Source organism: Aspergillus multicolor (genome assembly GCF_047715735.1).
Source record: "Aspergillus multicolor strain CBS 133.54 unplaced genomic scaffold BDW74scaffold_10, whole genome shotgun sequence".
Taxonomy (NCBI): domain Eukaryota; kingdom Fungi; phylum Ascomycota; class Eurotiomycetes; order Eurotiales; family Aspergillaceae; genus Aspergillus; species Aspergillus multicolor.
Genome location: NW_027395961.1, coordinates 358,398 through 374,441, shown reverse-complemented (window position 1 = coordinate 374,441; position 16,044 = coordinate 358,398). Strand labels below are relative to the sequence as shown.

Below are 16,044 nucleotides of genomic sequence, written 5' to 3'. Positions count from 1 at the left end.
CAGGCATAGATGAAAAAGGGTAGTAAATTTTTGATTATGTGCGGTATATCTAAGAACGGGCAGCACCGGCCTTGATCAGAAGGATGTCTCCATCCTCCACGATATAATCCTTACCCTTGGTCATGACCTTACCGGCGGCCTTGACGGCGCCTTCATCACCAAGCTCCTTGAGCACATTGTAGTTGTAAACAATGGCTTGAATGAAAGTCTTCTCAAAGTCACCGTGGATGACACCAGCGGCGGAAGGCGCCTTGGTGTTCTTCCGGATGGTCCATTGGCGGACTTCGTCAGCACCAGTGGTGAAGAAACTGGCCAAGTTGAGGACCTGGCGCATTTGAACAATGGCCTTGGGCAGACCAGACCTGGTGCCAAGCTTCTTGCACTCCTCCTCGGCTTCCGCCTCGGTTTCGAACCGGGTCAGACGCTCCTCGAAGGAAGCGGAGATCGGAAGGATAGAGTCTCCAGGGGAGTTGGTCTTGATCCATTCCATAAGCTTGGGAATGTACTTGTTCTTCTGGCGGATGTAGTCCTTCTCGCTCAGGTTGACAAGGTAGACAACAGGCTTAGCTGTGAGGAGGAACAGAGGGTTGATGACCTCGACCTGCATTGTCTGTTAGTCGTCTGAAAGACAAATGACTTGACGATGAAACAAGTGACAATGGAGCAAAGATATCAGATAGGGTTTATTCTCATACTGCCTCTCGTTGGAAAAAAAATTGAGACATTCGACGAGCTGGGTTATATTCGAGCAAAGCTCTTATTCATCATACAAAGGGCTTGGAGGGGTGAAAAGGAATAGAAAATAAAAGTTAACGTACCTCCTTGGGGCTCCAGTCACCGTGGCGGACGTTCTTGCCTTCCTGCAGGAACTCGAGAATCTTGGCAGTGGTAGCCTCCTCCTCCTTGAGCTTCTTCATCTCCAGAGACTGGCCACCACGTCTCGTCTGCTTCTTCAAGTTCTCAAGGGCCTTCTCGACGAACTCGATATCCTTGATGCGCAGCTCCTCGCTGATGATGATCAAGTCACGGACGGGGTCAACGTCACCCTCAACGTGGATGATCTCAGCATCGTCGAAGCATCGGACGACCTGGAAGATGGCATCGACAGCACGGATGTGAGACAAGAAAGCGTTACCAAGACCGGCACCAGTCGAGGCACCGCGAGTCAGACCGGCGATATCATAGATGGTCAAGTTGGCGGGAACCTTGGACTTGGGCTTGTAGTGCTCACAGAGCCAGTCGAATCGCTCATCAGGAACGATGACCTTGGCCTCCTCAGGGTCAATGGTGGCATACGGGAAGTTGGCGGGGTTACCAAGGCCCGACTTGGTAATAGCCTGGAAGAGTGTGGACTTGCCGACGTTGGCGAGACCAACCTGTCACGATGTTAGGACATCTTGACTTGATAGAACAAGAGAGTTGTTGAAGAAAGATGGAAGTTTGGGGGGGAGAGACAGATTATAAAGGGAGAAAAAATAGGAGGCTGGGAGGGGCAGAAGAAGAAATTTATAGCTGGTGGGGTCTTGCTCACATACGATACCACTCTTCAGGTTGTTTCCGGGACGGCCCAGGAGGACCTTTTCTTGAACGGCGGCCTTCTTGGGGGGCATCTTGGATTTCTTCTTCTTGCTGGAGGCGAAGCGGCGGAAGTCAAGAGAGAGGAGAGGAGAGGAGAGCGAAACAAGTGGAGGGGCAGAGGCAGACGAAGAAGAGGAGCTCAAGCAATAGAAACGCGATACCGACGCAGGACCAGCTGCCAACCGGGAGCGAAAAAGCAGAACGGGGAACGACGTCGTGACGGCGGCCCACTGGCGGCGGGCTGAAACGCTGTGCTGAAAGAAAGAATAAACTATAGTAATACAGACACCAAAAGAGAGGCTCTGAGAAAGCTAGATACTTCAATTGACCAGTTTTGCGCCGTAAACATTCGAGTTCTCAAAGCCGTCGAAAATATTTTGTTGTTTCTTACATGTATTGCGAGTACTTCACCGCCCACATGACGGCGGCCTGACAGTAGCCACATGACGTCATTTCATATAGCACGGCCAGGTATCCGTATCTACGCTCAACATCGTCTCCGAGCTACTCCATACTCACACTTACGCCGACGACTTGAAATTTCTTTTGAAGTGCGTGTGCTTGTATGGGGGCACTCGAGGAATTCTGCTATCATAGGCATTGACCAGAGTTCCAGGTGTCGAAACGGTCCACTCTCGCGCCAAGTGCAATGATAGACTGCGATTTGTATCAGCAGCAATGGTGGCAGCATGACTTCAGATTGGACCCCTGGCACCAGTATCGCTATGGGCTTTAAAAAAATATATTCGTGCTTATACTGTCTCTATTGACACAATCCTCCAGACGCGTTTATTGTTTGCAAAGATGATAATTGGGCGCGCATGCCGCAATTCAGGTCATGCCTTCCAGCTTGCGAACTGAGTCACTCCAACGCCTACGGTATCTGGAATCAATATCATGCATGCATATATCAGGTCCGCCGGGATCAATTAAACTTGCTTGACTTCGTCCTCGGTAGTGACCTTAAGCTTCTACGAAAACGGGGTCCACAAATGTACAAGGACAACATTCAAAACATCCTACCCCGGCTATCAAACGACTCACTGTACTGTGGCCCTTGCGCTACCGACTCTCCTCCACGTTATGGCCGAACTTTCACGTCCTATGGATGTAGCACTGTTCTTGAACAAGATCGCTCGTACGTTTGCTCTTACGTCTAGTACATGAGCTTAGGCCGTAACCTACGTACCTAGGCCTGCTCTAGATGTCTGCCTGACTGGTACCTCTATTGCGAAATCAATTTCGTCAACGAATACGTCAGCTTTGGGAGCTAGTACTCGTAAAATTCTGGCTGAGCAGCTATTAGGAGCCCTAACCAAGGATTACCTGCAAAGGACAATGGGTGGTCATGCCATCTCGCCATTTCCATCTCTTGTCAGATCCCTTTGTTCAATTCAATCCGCAATCAAGTTATGGTCTCGCAAGCATCAACTGATCATACCGAATCTACCGCATAATTCCGAGGCATCGCCGCCAAGTCTGCATGCTTAATGACTCTAATCAACCAATGCCGCACTATCGTCTTAACATACTAACGCGGCAGTTAGATTAATGCATGCGACCTCCACGAATGATAGCAGCAATATACTCTGCAGTGCTTCCCCGCAGCATATGCAGGTCAGACTAGTCCCGGAACATCTGAAGATAATTGCAATCTATAGTTCTTGTCACCCCGGACCGTTGCAAAAGCAGACTCCGCACTCCGCACTCCGTCTTTCGTCCGTACTTCTTTGGGATACTGGTCGTACGGGCGTGAACTCGGACGACGGACCGGATGGCCGCCTTGTCATGAAAGGCATTCACAGTCTTCTATAGAGGTGTGAACATGTATATAAGGACAGATGGCAGCTATCTATGCTCTTTCAACAGACAGCAGGAGCAGCAAGCGCCATGAAGTCCTTCGTCTTTTTATCGTCCGTCCTAGCCCTAGTGGCGCCCTCCAAAGGCTCATTCCAATGTACATCCATGCCCTTTCCTAAGCATACCCCTACTAGTGCTAAGTACATGTCCACTAGGGTTTGGCGTCAATGAAGCTGGCGCCGAGTTTGGCCAGGACACGTACCCCGGCGAGCTAGGCACGCACTACATCTGGCCCGACCTGAGTACCATTGCAACCCTCAAGAGTGAGGGGATGAACATCTTCCGTGTTGCGTTCTCCATGGAGCGCCTTGTGCCTGATGCTCTGACTGGACCGGTGGCAACTGAGTATTTCGATGATTTGGTTGAGGTGTGCCCTAACTCTCCTTTCATCTTTGTATAATAGGCCCTTATCATGAGAGGTAAATTGCTGATTGGGATAGACGGTCAATGGAATCACAGCCTTGGGTGCATATGCAATCATTGACCCGCATAACTTTGGACGGTAGTATGTATCTATGTCCATTAACTCCAGGGCTTGAAGATGCTGATGAAATCAGCTATGGCAATATCATCAGCTCTACCGACGACTTTGCAGCTTTTTGGACCATACTCGCTACCGAGTTTGCCTCCAATGACCTTGTTATCTTTGATACCAGTAAATCCTTCCGAAACCCATCTTTTCTCTCCTATATTAATAGCTCCAGACAACGAATACCACACCATGGATCAAACCCTGGTCCTCAATCTCAACCAAGCCGCCATAGACGCCATCCGAGCCTCCGGCGCCACAAGCCAATACATCTTCGCCGAAGGCAACTCCTGGTCCGGCGCCTGGACCTGGGTAGATGTTAACGACAATATGAAGGCCCTCACCGATCCATCAGACAAACTCATCTACGAGATGCACCAGTACCTCGACTCCGACGGGTCGGGTACAAATCCCACCTGCGTCAGCAGCACAATCGGCAGCGAGCGCGTCACAGCCGCAACGAGCTGGCTCCGCGAGAACGGCAAATTGGGCATCCTCGGTGAGTTCGCTGGCGCTAACAACGATGTCTGCAAGGAAGCTGTGGCAGACCTCTTGGAGTATCTCGAGGAGAACAGCGATGTCTGGCTGGGAGCTATCTGGTGGGCTGCTGGGCCTTGGTGGGGAGACTACATGTTCAATCTGGAGCCCACGTCGGGTATTGCCTACCAGGAGTACTTGGACATCTTGGAGCCGTACTTTCCTGGAAACGATGGACCAGGTACGACTACCACGGCGACGCCCACTAGTACTACACTGACAACCACGACGACGTCAACTAGCGCTACGGCGACTAGTACAGGAACAGTAGGAAGATGGGGTCAGTGTGGAGGAACTGGATGGACAGGAGATACTGTTTGCCAGAGTCCGTGGACCTGCCAGGTGGTGAACCAGTGGTATTCACAGTGCTTGTGATGAGGTTAAGTGTACAGGAGGGGGATCTATTGATCCTCAGGGCAAGCCCCAGTTTCATAGCGTACTAGTCTCAATTTAGGTTAACTGTTGTATCTGAGAGCCCACTGTCCTGTTTCAATAGCGGAACTCTTCCCGCGGATTTGAACCTTCTGTGTTTATCCCGTGCCGTTGGAAACCAAACCTCGACCTTGATGGTCAATCACAGAAGCCCTCATCACACAGCTTCAGGAGATAGTTTGCCAGAATCTGTCATTAGGGACAGAAATGGCCTCATTCTGGGACGACGGCCCAGACGCACAACCACCTCAATACCAGGCTCTGTGAAATCCGGCAAGTTCACCTACGACGGCAATGAGCTCCAATATGACGACACATCTCGAGCTTCCCAGGACGAGATAAAGCGCTGGAAGAATGCAAACAAGCCGTGGCTCATGGCGCAATTGCTCCCTCTATGGTATACCTTTCAAAGAAAGGGACTCTGCTGCGACCATCAGGAATGTTTTTAGCAAGGCCTTTAGGGTGAAGAAGGTAAGTTTCTATGCGTCTCCGACCTATATTCATCTGCGGTCAATCATTCAGAAGAGAGCTGATAACTGCTGTAGTCCAACAAACCCACCCCAGAGATCGAGACACTTGAGGCGTCCCTGGCATAGACGTATAAGCAAGCGGTGGAAAAATACGAAGAGGACGTAAACATCTGGAAGCAAAAGTGCAACTGGCAACGCCCAGCGATGAAGCCATGTCCAGCCCCTACCGTTTCCTCGCCAAATACTTTCTAACAAACAACAAGCCAGACAAGACGAGCAGAAAGAGTCCATGATTCTTGAAGGATTGTCGCTGGACCAATCTAGTGATCTCCTCGAGGAGATTGTCTGCCACCCCATTCCAGGTTTTGACATCGAACGGTCGAACTACTTTACTGTCGTCGGCTGGAAAGGCACAACTGCCCGTGTTATGGACGCTGCGTTCGCGAGGCTCGTGCCACTCTTGGGTCAAATGAACTTCAGCCTAACGACTGAGGAGGCACTGATGGATATCAAGCGCTTCATGCAGAAGTACTTCACGCGACGCGGAACGTACCGTGTCCCGGACTGCAGCAAAAGACAAAATCCTCTCAAAGTCTTTCGCCATTATAACCTCGAGCAACGCCTTCCAGAAGCTGTGGATGATGTCCTAGGACTTCACATCGGCCGTACTAAGCGGGATTTCTTCATCGGCTGGGACCTCAATGCAGTGAACAGGGAAGTTCAGACGATCGAAGACGCACAAGCGGAACGAGAGCCTAAGCCAACCGCAGAAGCAGAGACCGAGGAACAAATGGTACAGAGGTGGTAAGAGGAAGACGAGGAAGAAGAGCGCGCAGAGTTCTTTCAGCCTCACAACGACTTCATGCACACCTTCAAACCCACACCTGGACCCATGACGCTCAATGACCTTGTCGGCTCATACATCGCCAGATCTAAGGACATTGACGAGTACATGGGAGATACCAACAAGCTAGAACTGCACATCCAGCCGCCGTCAAATCCCGGTGCTAAAGGAGTAGTCGCCTCGTTCTGATTCGGCCTTGCCCAGGGAACAATGCTGCTCTCTCTATCAGAAGATGCCCTTCACACTTTCGCTGATGAAATGGCCCTCATTGACCCAGAGTCAGACAGTGAATCGGAGTCGTACGGGTACAAGAATGACTACGATGACTATAATGACTACGGCGGCTCTCCCAAAAAGCGCAAAGCAACAAACGATTTGAACAAGACAGCCAAGGCCCCTCGCCGCCTCGGCTCAACCGCAACCTCCAAGCCAAACCGCGTTTACTTTCGGTGGGCCGGAGAAGGTACCAACGAGTGCGACCTTGAGGACATGATCGAGCTACGCGAGAACTGCGGATATCTAGATTTCGAGCCCTCCAAGGCCATTGCGCGCGAATAGTGGGTGCATAAGCTCTTCTTTGGGGAAGATACAAAACTCGGGCTCGAGATCTGGAAGGTCTCTAGTAAACCTACTCTGGGGAAGGATGAGAGATGGAAATGTAGGGGGCAAGTTGTGCCTTGGTCACATTATAGCGAGAGAAAGTTTTGGAGGTATAATAGTAAATGGTGAGGCTCAGAAAATTGTACTTCTAAGTATCTAAGGAGGGTCAGAAGTTGGATCAGAATGCCTTCGAGTGAACGAGATAGAGTCGGGTTCAATGAACTTACAAATCAATATGTTTCAACATGCCATGGTAGATTGGCTACCCTAGACAAATCTCAGGGAGCACTACATATTTGTATATAGACAGCCTTCATCTGGATATATGTGACATAAAGAAGAGGAAAGAGAAGTGGGCCATGGCACTGCCAGTTTCTGTGATCTACCCATGCGGAGATCGGTTGGCCAAAAATATATAAACGTACTTAGACTGAACAAACTCCATAACCAAACAAAGAGAACGAGTTATAAAGGTCCCAACCAATTCGTACTATATTGACCCCTGACATTCAAATGAGTAGACTGTCCATAGTTCTCTCAGGCTTTAGAATCCTAAGCCAGGCAGCCTCTGTGCTGGGGTATAAGGATTCGGGACAGGCTTCATAGCCAATTGGTTTTTATGGCCCAGCGGTATATGCTGACACCCTCATAGTGCCTGTGCGACTTAAGCGCAATGTTTACCTTATGCTAACAATTACTCAAGTTGATGATATTAGATATTTCGGAGTGTTTACTTGGCCAAGCGAAGCAAATACTGTAATTACCCCGTCCTTGAGATAGAGTAGATGAAGAATAGATACTAAAAGTACACATCCCATCCGCACCCCTAACGATAGGGTCCATAGCTTTAAGAAGACAAAAGATAGAAAAAGCCATTAGCGAAGATAAAATGTGATATAAGGCTGCTGCCATGCTTGAACCACCCATGAACATAGGTTCCTCAGATATAGAAAACACTATGCCGCCGTGCTCCGTAAACGCCTTTGGTTTATAGATGGTAGAAAAAGTTGAAAAGGAACTTGATTTGAAAAGGATGAGGCCTGGCTATCATGTCTCCATCGCATCGTCCGCGTTTGGTTCGTTATCGACAACGCCTAGTAACTTTGCGTAGGGTACTGTGACGCGCTGGAGGTCTCGGTGTTTGCCTTCAAGAAAGAAGAAAAGAACATTAGCATGATCTCATTCAGACAGAGGGAGAAGGTCATACCAAGAGCTAGGATCACCTCCTTCAGCAACACCTCCCGTGGCCAGCCACAGAGCGTCTCTGAGCTTTCTTTCCAGTTACGATCAGCTTGTTCGGGGCGGAGCTTGAGAGACGTTTGCTGGTTTCCATCCTCTGCGTCGCCATCTTCGTCCTCGAATAAACCGCCCAACAGACCCTTGAGTAACTCCTCGACTTTACCCTTCAGGCCCTCGGCACCGATACGCTTCGCGTACATGGAAAGGTATAATCTGAATTCCTCTTTCGCACCCAGAGACAGAGCACCAGCGAGTCTGTTCTCGAGATGTGCGATCGAGACGGTAGATTCGAAGCTTTCGTAGCCTTCTCTTGACAGGAGTGTCTTGATGAGCCGTTGTAGGAAGTAAGCGCGGCCGCGAAGGAGCGTCTCGTTTGTGGTGTTACGTTCCAAGAACGGAATTATGCCGGCTGAGACAGCCGCGCGAGCGTCTTTGTCTTTCTGCTGTGCGTCGGACGCAGACTGCAGGTTGCCAATGGGGGCTTCGGTTGTGTTCCAGTATTGACTGCCGACAGCCCACCAGGCTTCTGAAAGACGTTGCCAGGTGTAGAGTGAGGGAGAATAGGCGTAGCCTTCGCCGTTGGAGAGAGAGACGACGACACGGCCTTCTGAGTTAATACGGGCGTTAGTGATGGCGGGGGCAAAGATGGGGAGGGCGCCTAAGGTGTGGATGGCGGCGTCGAGAACGGGTTGGAGGGAGACCGGGGGGTGTGGGGAGGAGAGGTGCTCGACATTCCAGACGTAGCACATGCCGACAGCGGAGATGGCCAGAAGCCATGGGCCGTTGCACTCGAGCATCACGGGTTGTGCTTCGAGGACGAGCGCACTGACGAGACGGCGGCCGGCGGGCGTCCAGATGTATATTGACCCGTCTTCGCAGGCGGCCGCCCACATACTTTGGTTTCCCGTGACAAGGAGAACGGTCCTTGGTAGGAAGTCTTGCCATAAAGGTTGTTCACCGCGGAGGAGCGTAAGTCGAACGGGCTCACGGTCAGCAGCCCGTCCTGTTAAGCTGGGGCCGGATGGATTTCGAGCCTCAAAGATAACGTCGATTCGGGATTTATTTGATTCTCCTGATGTGCTGGGAGCTTCTGTCGGATTGCCGGCCAAGTCGATGGCACGTTGAATGTGGATGCGAACTTTTGGAACGGCCAGTCGGAGTTGGCTGACAGACATACACGGATTTACCACCGCGGGTCGGATGAACTCTGGTGTCGGTTGTTGCCCCGTAGGAGGGTTTTGGGGCTGTGCCGGGAGAAGACCTTCGGGTGTGTTGGTGAGTATAGGAGTCGCGCCGTTCTGACTTGCCATGGCCAAGCGTTTCTCAATATGATTATCTTCGTCATCATCAGACTGTGCAAACTTCCTCTTGTTTCCAAAGAGCAATGCTGCTAAGCCACCCTTGGGCAACCCATCGAATGGCTTAGAGAGGTCGACGATGGATTGCGGTGTATCGGCCTTGACTTGGCTACTAATTGACGCCATCAATCGAGCCTGCGGCAGCGACGACTCAGCACCCCCGGCTCCAGACACCAGAAGGGGAGCGATACGCTTTCTCCCATCTTTGGTATAAGTAGGCCGCTGCTTTAATCGCTCCAGTTTGGCTTGATAAGGGTCGGGCTTCTCAGGTTCTGTCGTTGATGTCGCTGTAGTGCCGTTCGGTTGTGACTTTTGAGCATCGGTCGTCGGAGACGGAGCTGCGGCCGGTGTGGCACCGTTTGACGGTAAAGATGCCGTTTTGCCATTGGTCACAGCATCACCAGCAGCATGGCCATCGCCCATCAATGCACCCATACGTCCTTCAACACCTTTAAGCTCGCCCGCTTTGCTTTTCTCTTCAAGAAGTAATCCGTCCGTAGTCTCGGCGATGCCTGCGCCCTTCCGGTTCGTACCGAATTTCGTAAGCGACCTCTCGTTCTCCTCTAGCTCCATAGCATACCCTAGATCTCCTTCCTCGAACCGCACCGCAAGGATCGTTCCGTCTAGTGCAGTTGCATACAGACAACTGCCGTCCGGACTCCAGGCCAAATCTGAGATTGATTTGGCCGCCAGTTCTTGGGCCACCACAATCGGTCGTGCGTTGCTGGTAATCCAGACGCTGAGAGACTTATCACCTCCGGCGCAAGCAATCACCGTGACAGCATTCGGCACCCCATGCTCCTGGCCATCTGACTGGTTCTTTTTGACCGGCTGTGGAGAATACAGTCGCGGAGAAAAGGCACACACTTCCACAGGCGCTTCGTGACCGATAAGGTTGATATCTCCGTCCCATCCTCCGCGATTAATGATAGCGACAGAGCTCACCGGTCCGTTTACCGCGTTCGCGGCAGCAATGTGCATTCCATCCGGAGACCACGAGCAACGTCGGAAGTAAGCTGTAAGCGGCGAATTCTGAAAGGGCGCTGTGATCGTTTGTTCAAGGACAAAGTTGTTCATTTGATCATGGGGCGCAGAATTTGGAGCCGGGGATGTGAAGCGGAAAATCCGAACCGTCCGGTCATCGCTCGCCGTCGCAAAGTACTTGTTCGCCGGGTCGAACGTAATACCCTTAACATGACTCTGGTGCACCGAGAGCGTCTTCAATTTCTCAAACGTATGTCCCGACCAAACAACCACCTTGGAATCCAGTCCGACAGAAACCAGAATAGACGAATCGTACGACCAGCCCAAGTCCTGAACATCGTTGTCATGCCCAATTAGTCTCCGAATAGTTCGCCAGTTTTCAACAGGCGGCGCCTCGTTTGACCCTAGCAGAAAAGAAACCGTCAATCCCATCCGTCATCTTATCCGTCTTGTAAGCGTAGCATTCAAACCTACCGAAGCTCGCAGCATGTGACGGCGGATTCGCGTCCAACGTATAAATGCAAACAACCTTATCGTCAGCGCCCGAGGCCAAGTATTTCCCATTCGGTGAAAAGCGGACCGTGTGAATCGTGCCCGAGTGATTGCTCATCGAGGCCAGCTGCTTCGGCTTGCTGGAGTCCTCGGACCCGCAAATCGCCTCTGTGGACCATATCCGAACGTATCCATCTATACACAGCAGAATACGCTCATGTCAATTGCCGTCCGGTAGTGGTATTCCCGTCTCCGCAGGAGAGTTCCGGTGGGACTGAAACTGACCTCCAGCCGCCGTCACGAGGCGGCTTCCATCTGGTGATACATCGCAACTGTAGACTTCAAAGGCCTTTCGTTCACCTAGAAGATACCGAAGAAAAGAGAGAAAATGGTTAGCCCACGCGGTTCTTCGGCTGGATAATGGCTAGATGATCGCAAAACGAGACGGTGTAATATTTGAATGATCAGACGAAAGAGAGAGATAGCTTACCTCCATGTGTTAGCCAGGTAGGCTTTATGATATGCATAGCCGCAAACCCTGCTGCCTCGCTTCGTTGTGGCGGTGGTTATTTCTCTCGAAGGGGCGGGTCGGTATAGCTCGATCACTGACAAATTGACGTGGACAGGAGCGGAGGTGTTCGGGGCATCGCAGGGAAATAGCGTCTACCCTTTATCGAGTCGGAGAGGAACGGGTGAATACAGTCGGTAGTATGACTGCAGCGAGTAGGTCGAGAGAGTGGAAGCGATGAAAGTGATCGCGAACAGAAAAAGGGCCGGAGAGGGCGCGCCCAAACCCAAAAGTCGCGATCTCCCAGCGGCGCGGGTAGTGGCCCGAGCTTTGATTTGCTTCGTTCCGCCAAGCGGACTACTAGTATATGTGATAGGCGCAAACTTGCAGAGTGAAATGTTGCATGGATATCTCGCATCTACGCTACTGTACATGATACACGAACTGCAAAGGATAACTTAAAGCGAAACCTGCCCGCAACCGTCCTCCATCGCGGGTAACCCCGTGCACTTTTGAAACCTGACGAGACAACGCTAGGAGAGGGAAAATAGCTAAGCGGTATAATGATACAGCAAGGAACTCGGACGCGAGAAGGAACACTTAAAGGCTTGTGCGCCGGGCGCGAATAGAGGTCGTCACCGCCGGAAGGCCGTAAACTAGACGATTGTGGACTGAATAGAAGTTGATATCACTCATTGTACCGAGCCCCTATTTCTTCTCTTCGTCACGACGCGTCTGCTCGAAGCTCTCAAGGATATCCTCAGTGACGTTGGCTTTGCTTTCGGGCTTGGCCTCTGGTGTGGGCTTGGCCTCAGGTGTCATCTCAGCAGTCTGTGAATCCTGCACTCCCAGAGCCTTCGCCGCAATGCTTCGTGCCTGAGTTCCGCTCACTTTGCCGTAGACTGCCATGGCATTCGCTATCATCCCGCCGAGGTCTCCCATATTTCCGGGAACAACAACAGCGGTGCCCTCATGAGCAAGCTTACCGAAGGCCTCAACGTACTTCTCGGCGATGCTCAGGCTCATGGCGCCTTGCGCGCTTGCCTGTCCGGATTCTATAGCCTGAGCCACGACCTCAATCGCCCTTGAAGTCGCGGAAGCCTTTGCCAGGATGGCCTCGGCCTCACCATTGGCGCGGTTAACGCGCTCGATTTTATCCGCCTCGGAAGCCAAGATGACGGACTGCTTGCGACCCTCGGCAATGTTGATCGCACTCTGTCGTTGACCCTCGGAGTCGAGGATCTCCGCTCGCTTTGATCGCTCGGCCGTCACCTGGCGGTGCATAGCCTCGACGACGCCATCCGGCGCGTGGATGTCTCGAATCTCGTATCGCAGACAGGTAACACCCCACGCCTGGGCAGCCTCGTTGATGGCCTGGGTAATGTTGGTGTTGAGCGTTGCACGCTCCTTCAAGACATGGTCCAGAGTCAGCTGGCCGATCTCCGATCGCATTGTCGTCTGTGCAAGTTGAGAAATGGCGTATTCGGCATCTTCCACTCCGTAGCTGCAAATCGCACAAGGTCAGCCTAATCCCAAAACGCTGTCCCCACCGATAATAGTGTAAATCTCTCACCTCGCCTTATAAGCATCAAAAACTCTCGTATACAACACACCATCAAGCTCCAGCGTAACATTATCTGCCGTGATAGCATTCTGACTAGGGATCTCAATCGCCGACTCCTTCAAACTCTTAACGTAGGCAATGCGATCCAGAAGCGGAATTAGGAATGCCAGCCCCGGCTCTAGAATACGATGAAACTTGCCCATGCGCTCAACAACCCACGCTGTCTGTTGTGGAACGAACCGAACAACCGTGTTCATGGGCAAGCTCTGCCGACTCGTGAAGTATGAGGGAGGTGACCCAGAGGGCGAGCCTCCTTGGGTTAGACCAAGGAGCGATGGATCATCGGCATTTCGTCGAGGTGTGCTTGAGAGATTTCTTCGTCGGAGGGCTGTTTGTGTTGGGATGGCGGAGGGAAGACGGGGGTAAGTGCGGAGCGCGGAGGAACGGAGAAACCTCGCAGTCTGTTTAGAGGCCAGGTCCATAGTGGCAGCAGGGACCGAAATGGAGGCAAGGAATTAGAAAGAGCGCGCTGATGGGAAAGCTAGGAGGACAAAGCTTAGCGGATGAAGGTGACTCCGGAGTTCGTCACTGGCTGAGATTCATGGCCTGAGGCATGACTTGCTTACATGATCCAATAGCCTCTAAAAACAAACTATGAAATGGGAATCAAGTGCTACAGCAAGAGCAATATGACGTTCAAAGTGTTTGATAACATTCTGGATTCTGGTGTCTAAATGAGACACACTGACTTTGAAATCAGAGCTCATATAAGAGACAAATTACCCATGATATGTACCTAGTATGTCCTTTACTAACTCCGAACAAGCAAACCTAGGGATATAAATGGAAGAGTCCACCTTTCACGCCAAAGTATACCCAAGCAATGCGCCAGTCCAGTCTAACAGGGCCTGGAATATTTGAACAATGCTAGCAAGAGCGATCGAAAAGCATTGACATCGTCTCAGCATCGATGGAGAACGAATAAAGGTAAGAAAGGAACCGTCTGTTGTGGACAATGACAGACGAAATGAAGGAACCGGGAATGAGCAGTCAATGCCATTTTCATTGTTTTTTTTTTTTCTTTTGAAAACTCGTTTGCGCCTTGCTGTGTGAAAAAAGTTTTTTTATCCTTTTGTGTGCTGCCTCTTCGATCGGTAACTAGGGAAACCTGGGTGGATAAAATGAATGCATTGCCGCAATATTATGAATCGAGAGAGGTAAATGGGTAAGTTGTAAGGGGAAAGAACAATCAAGTAGGAAAAGAAGAAGAAAAAAAAGAAGAAAAGCCAGAATAACATTCTATGACGGGAGAGCGAAATGAACCCAGCACACCCAAAGCAAGATTCGATGATGGGAGATACTGGCCCAGCAAAAACATGTCCGGACTCCTGGGATTTTTCAAACCGGGAAGCGAAAAATGAATAAAAGGACGAACAACAAGCCGATACTCTGAACGTGAACATAACATGTGTCAACCACTTCGCTGGAATAGATGTCACCCGTCATTTGACAGATAGATGCATAAGTTGACAATTAGTAATGCAAGTCATGATGGATGAAAAGCCGCAAGAAAAACATCAAAAAAGGTAAATGGGAGAAAACAGAAAGAAATCACTTTTGCAGCCCGGCTCTCAAGCTAGCATTCAGAAGGTAGTCAAACTTTTCAGCGACTTCAAGGGCTCCGGGGTTCAGGACACTTTTCCAAGCAAACAAGGCCGCAGGGAAAGGAGCTCCGTGTCCATATTGCGCGCAAACATAACACCGTCCGTCCCTGACAGGGTTGGGCTGACCTCAGCCGGAATAGACCATGTTGCTCAACCAAAAAGCACTGTGAAGTGGACAATATCTGAAGAAACCGTTGCCGATGATTCGTGCTAGGGTCATAAAACGCTAGACTCTTAAATTCATTGTACATTTGCGCATCGAGATTGGACCAAAAAATGTGACCATCAGGACTGAGATTCGTATCGTGGCCACCGTAGTAAGTAGTCATGTACTTCGTCGACACTCATATGAAATGAAATCCACTGTCACGCTGTGACTGAGGGAAATGTGCAAACTCGCTCACTCAAAAAAGGGGAGATAAGCTCCGGAACATGATGGCAGTAGGGATTCTTACTGAAAAAAAGTCAGCAACCATCAACGATCATGAACTTAGAACAGGGATAGTCTCACGTTCGATACCTCGGTTCCAGTGTGGACACCGTTAGACGGGGAGAACTCTGGGGCAGCAGAGGACAGGGCTGTCTTTGAAGGTGCAGTACCATTGGATAATGCCGACTTTGGGACAAAGCCATTCGTAGCCCCGTCTAGTTGGCTCTGAGTCACGGTAGTCTCCTTCTGACTAGTAGAGGGGACGGGGCCGGTATTTTGAGCGGACGAATCACGCTGCTCCATGGGGAGGACCCATTGCTCCCACCTCTCCCTCGGCCGCAACCTGTCAACACCATCGTCACCCACGAAGCATTCAGCAGCCTTCAATTGGCGCGAGGCATGGCGCAGTAGCTCGAAGTCCTCGGACAGTTGCTTGACTCGCTTAAAGTTGGCAATGAAGTTCAATGCAACGAATCCTTGAGAATCCATATGTTTGCGCAGGTAGATGTCCTTGCACAGGTTATCAACCGAGAAGTAGTAATCCAGTTGCAGAGTGATCATGCTCATCACGGACCACGATTCCATGTACGGCTGGAACGGCACCGCCGACATAGGACCAGGCTGCACCGGTTGGTAGCCATACATGGGGTTAATGTCGGTGGGGAAGGATGGATACATGTTGTACATCGAGGAAGAGTTCGGTAATGAAGGGGACCGCATGGTCATGGCATGGCCGCGAGAGCCATTGGCCAGGCCATGTTGTTGGGGACCTCGGCGGTCATTGTAGCCGAACGACTTGGGGTGCATGTAGCTCTGGGGAGTCATGTGGTTGTTGGGGAAATGTGACGTCTGGGCGCCATTGTACCCGGCATGGCCACCACCTCGTCCACGGTGCGAGCCCCTACCCCTCTCAGCACGGGGTTCCCGGGTGAACTCTCGATCCTTGCGATCGGAA

General features: G+C 51.1%; 7 protein-coding genes across 7 annotated transcripts; 4 read left to right on the top strand and 3 right to left on the bottom strand.

Moving 5' to 3' along the window:
* Positions 1 to 6: 6 nt before the first annotated feature.
* Positions 7 to 1,917, bottom strand: BDW74DRAFT_152077 (YchF/Obg family ATPase). The gene is made up of 3 exons (XM_073724305.1): positions 1,536 to 1,917; positions 819 to 1,376; positions 7 to 601 (listed from the first exon to the last, which is right to left on the bottom strand). The coding sequence occupies exons 1-3, from the start codon at positions 1,608 to 1,610 to the stop codon at positions 50 to 52; spliced, it is 1,185 nt and encodes a 394-aa protein (XP_073584552.1). The 5' UTR covers positions 1,611 to 1,917; the 3' UTR covers positions 7 to 49.
* A 205-nt stretch (positions 1,918 to 2,122) lies between these two features.
* Positions 2,123 to 3,401, top strand: BDW74DRAFT_13249 (uncharacterized protein). The gene is made up of 2 exons (XM_073722314.1): positions 2,123 to 2,716; positions 2,772 to 3,401. The coding sequence occupies exons 1-2, from the start codon at positions 2,400 to 2,402 to the stop codon at positions 3,067 to 3,069; spliced, it is 615 nt and encodes a 204-aa protein (XP_073584551.1). The 5' UTR covers positions 2,123 to 2,399; the 3' UTR covers positions 3,070 to 3,401.
* On the top strand, positions 3,086 to 4,974 carry egl2 (putative endoglucanase). The gene is made up of 5 exons (XM_073722317.1): positions 3,086 to 3,535; positions 3,594 to 3,805; positions 3,879 to 3,943; positions 3,996 to 4,093; positions 4,143 to 4,974. Exons 1-5 carry the CDS (start codon positions 3,433 to 3,435, stop codon positions 4,877 to 4,879), a joined length of 1,215 nt encoding a protein of 404 aa, XP_073584550.1. The 5' UTR covers positions 3,086 to 3,432; the 3' UTR covers positions 4,880 to 4,974.
* An 892-nt stretch (positions 4,975 to 5,866) lies between these two features.
* On the top strand, positions 5,867 to 6,244 carry BDW74DRAFT_152071 (uncharacterized protein). The gene has a single exon (XM_073724304.1). It carries the CDS (start codon positions 5,876 to 5,878, stop codon positions 6,212 to 6,214), a length of 339 nt encoding a protein of 112 aa, XP_073584549.1. The 5' UTR covers positions 5,867 to 5,875; the 3' UTR covers positions 6,215 to 6,244.
* Positions 6,237 to 7,056, top strand: BDW74DRAFT_152070 (uncharacterized protein). Its single transcript, XM_073724303.1, has one exon. It carries the CDS (start codon positions 6,461 to 6,463, stop codon positions 6,806 to 6,808), a length of 348 nt encoding a protein of 115 aa, XP_073584548.1. The 5' UTR covers positions 6,237 to 6,460; the 3' UTR covers positions 6,809 to 7,056.
* Positions 7,057 to 7,584: 528 nt separating this feature from the next.
* Positions 7,585 to 11,653, bottom strand: hir1 (putative histone transcription regulator Hir1). Its single transcript, XM_073724302.1, has 5 exons — positions 11,414 to 11,653; positions 11,209 to 11,283; positions 10,906 to 11,118; positions 8,058 to 10,835; positions 7,585 to 7,995 (listed from the first exon to the last, which is right to left on the bottom strand). The coding sequence occupies exons 1-5, from the start codon at positions 11,448 to 11,450 to the stop codon at positions 7,898 to 7,900; spliced, it is 3,201 nt and encodes a 1,066-aa protein (XP_073584547.1). The 5' UTR covers positions 11,451 to 11,653; the 3' UTR covers positions 7,585 to 7,897.
* A 162-nt stretch (positions 11,654 to 11,815) lies between these two features.
* On the bottom strand, positions 11,816 to 13,523 carry BDW74DRAFT_152068 (SPFH domain-containing protein). Its single transcript, XM_073724301.1, has 2 exons — positions 13,005 to 13,523; positions 11,816 to 12,935 (listed from the first exon to the last, which is right to left on the bottom strand). Exons 1-2 carry the CDS (start codon positions 13,475 to 13,477, stop codon positions 12,140 to 12,142), a joined length of 1,269 nt encoding a protein of 422 aa, XP_073584546.1. The 5' UTR covers positions 13,478 to 13,523; the 3' UTR covers positions 11,816 to 12,139.
* Between the last annotated feature and the right edge of the window lie 2,521 nt (positions 13,524 to 16,044).

Coding starts and splice junctions, on each gene's coding strand:
- BDW74DRAFT_152077 (XM_073724305.1), bottom strand. CDS start 1,610: ATGCCCCCCAAGAAGGCCGCCGTTCAAGAAAAGGTCCTCCTGGGCCGT. Junction 1,377..1,535: donor ACAACCTGAAGAGTGGTATC/GTATGTGAGCAA, acceptor ACATCGTGACAG/GTTGGTCTCGCCAACGTCGG. Junction 602..818: donor GTGACTGGAGCCCCAAGGAG/GTACGTTAACTT, acceptor CAGACAATGCAG/GTCGAGGTCATCAACCCTCT.
- BDW74DRAFT_13249 (XM_073722314.1), top strand. CDS start 2,400: ATGCCGCAATTCAGGTCATGCCTTCCAGCTTGCGAACTGAGTCACTCC. Junction 2,717..2,771: donor GTTCTTGAACAAGATCGCTC/GTACGTTTGCTC, acceptor CTACGTACCTAG/GCCTGCTCTAGATGTCTGCC.
- egl2 (XM_073722317.1), top strand. CDS start 3,433: ATGCTCTTTCAACAGACAGCAGGAGCAGCAAGCGCCATGAAGTCCTTC. Junction 3,536..3,593: donor CTCCAAAGGCTCATTCCAAT/GTACATCCATGC, acceptor CATGTCCACTAG/GGTTTGGCGTCAATGAAGCT. Junction 3,944..3,995: donor CCGCATAACTTTGGACGGTA/GTATGTATCTAT, acceptor TGATGAAATCAG/CTATGGCAATATCATCAGCT.
- BDW74DRAFT_152071 (XM_073724304.1), top strand. CDS start 5,876: ATGAACTTCAGCCTAACGACTGAGGAGGCACTGATGGATATCAAGCGC.
- BDW74DRAFT_152070 (XM_073724303.1), top strand. CDS start 6,461: ATGCTGCTCTCTCTATCAGAAGATGCCCTTCACACTTTCGCTGATGAA.
- hir1 (XM_073724302.1), bottom strand. CDS start 11,450: ATGCATATCATAAAGCCTACCTGGCTAACACATGGAG. Junction 11,284..11,413: donor TACCTGGCTAACACATGGAG/GTAAGCTATCTC, acceptor GGTATCTTCTAG/GTGAACGAAAGGCCTTTGAA. Junction 7,996..8,057: donor GGAGGTGATCCTAGCTCTTG/GTATGACCTTCT, acceptor TCTTTCTTGAAG/GCAAACACCGAGACCTCCAG.
- BDW74DRAFT_152068 (XM_073724301.1), bottom strand. CDS start 13,477: ATGGACCTGGCCTCTAAACAGACTGCGAGGTTTCTCCGTTCCTCCGCG. Junction 12,936..13,004: donor TTTGATGCTTATAAGGCGAG/GTGAGAGATTTA, acceptor TGCGATTTGCAG/CTACGGAGTGGAAGATGCCG.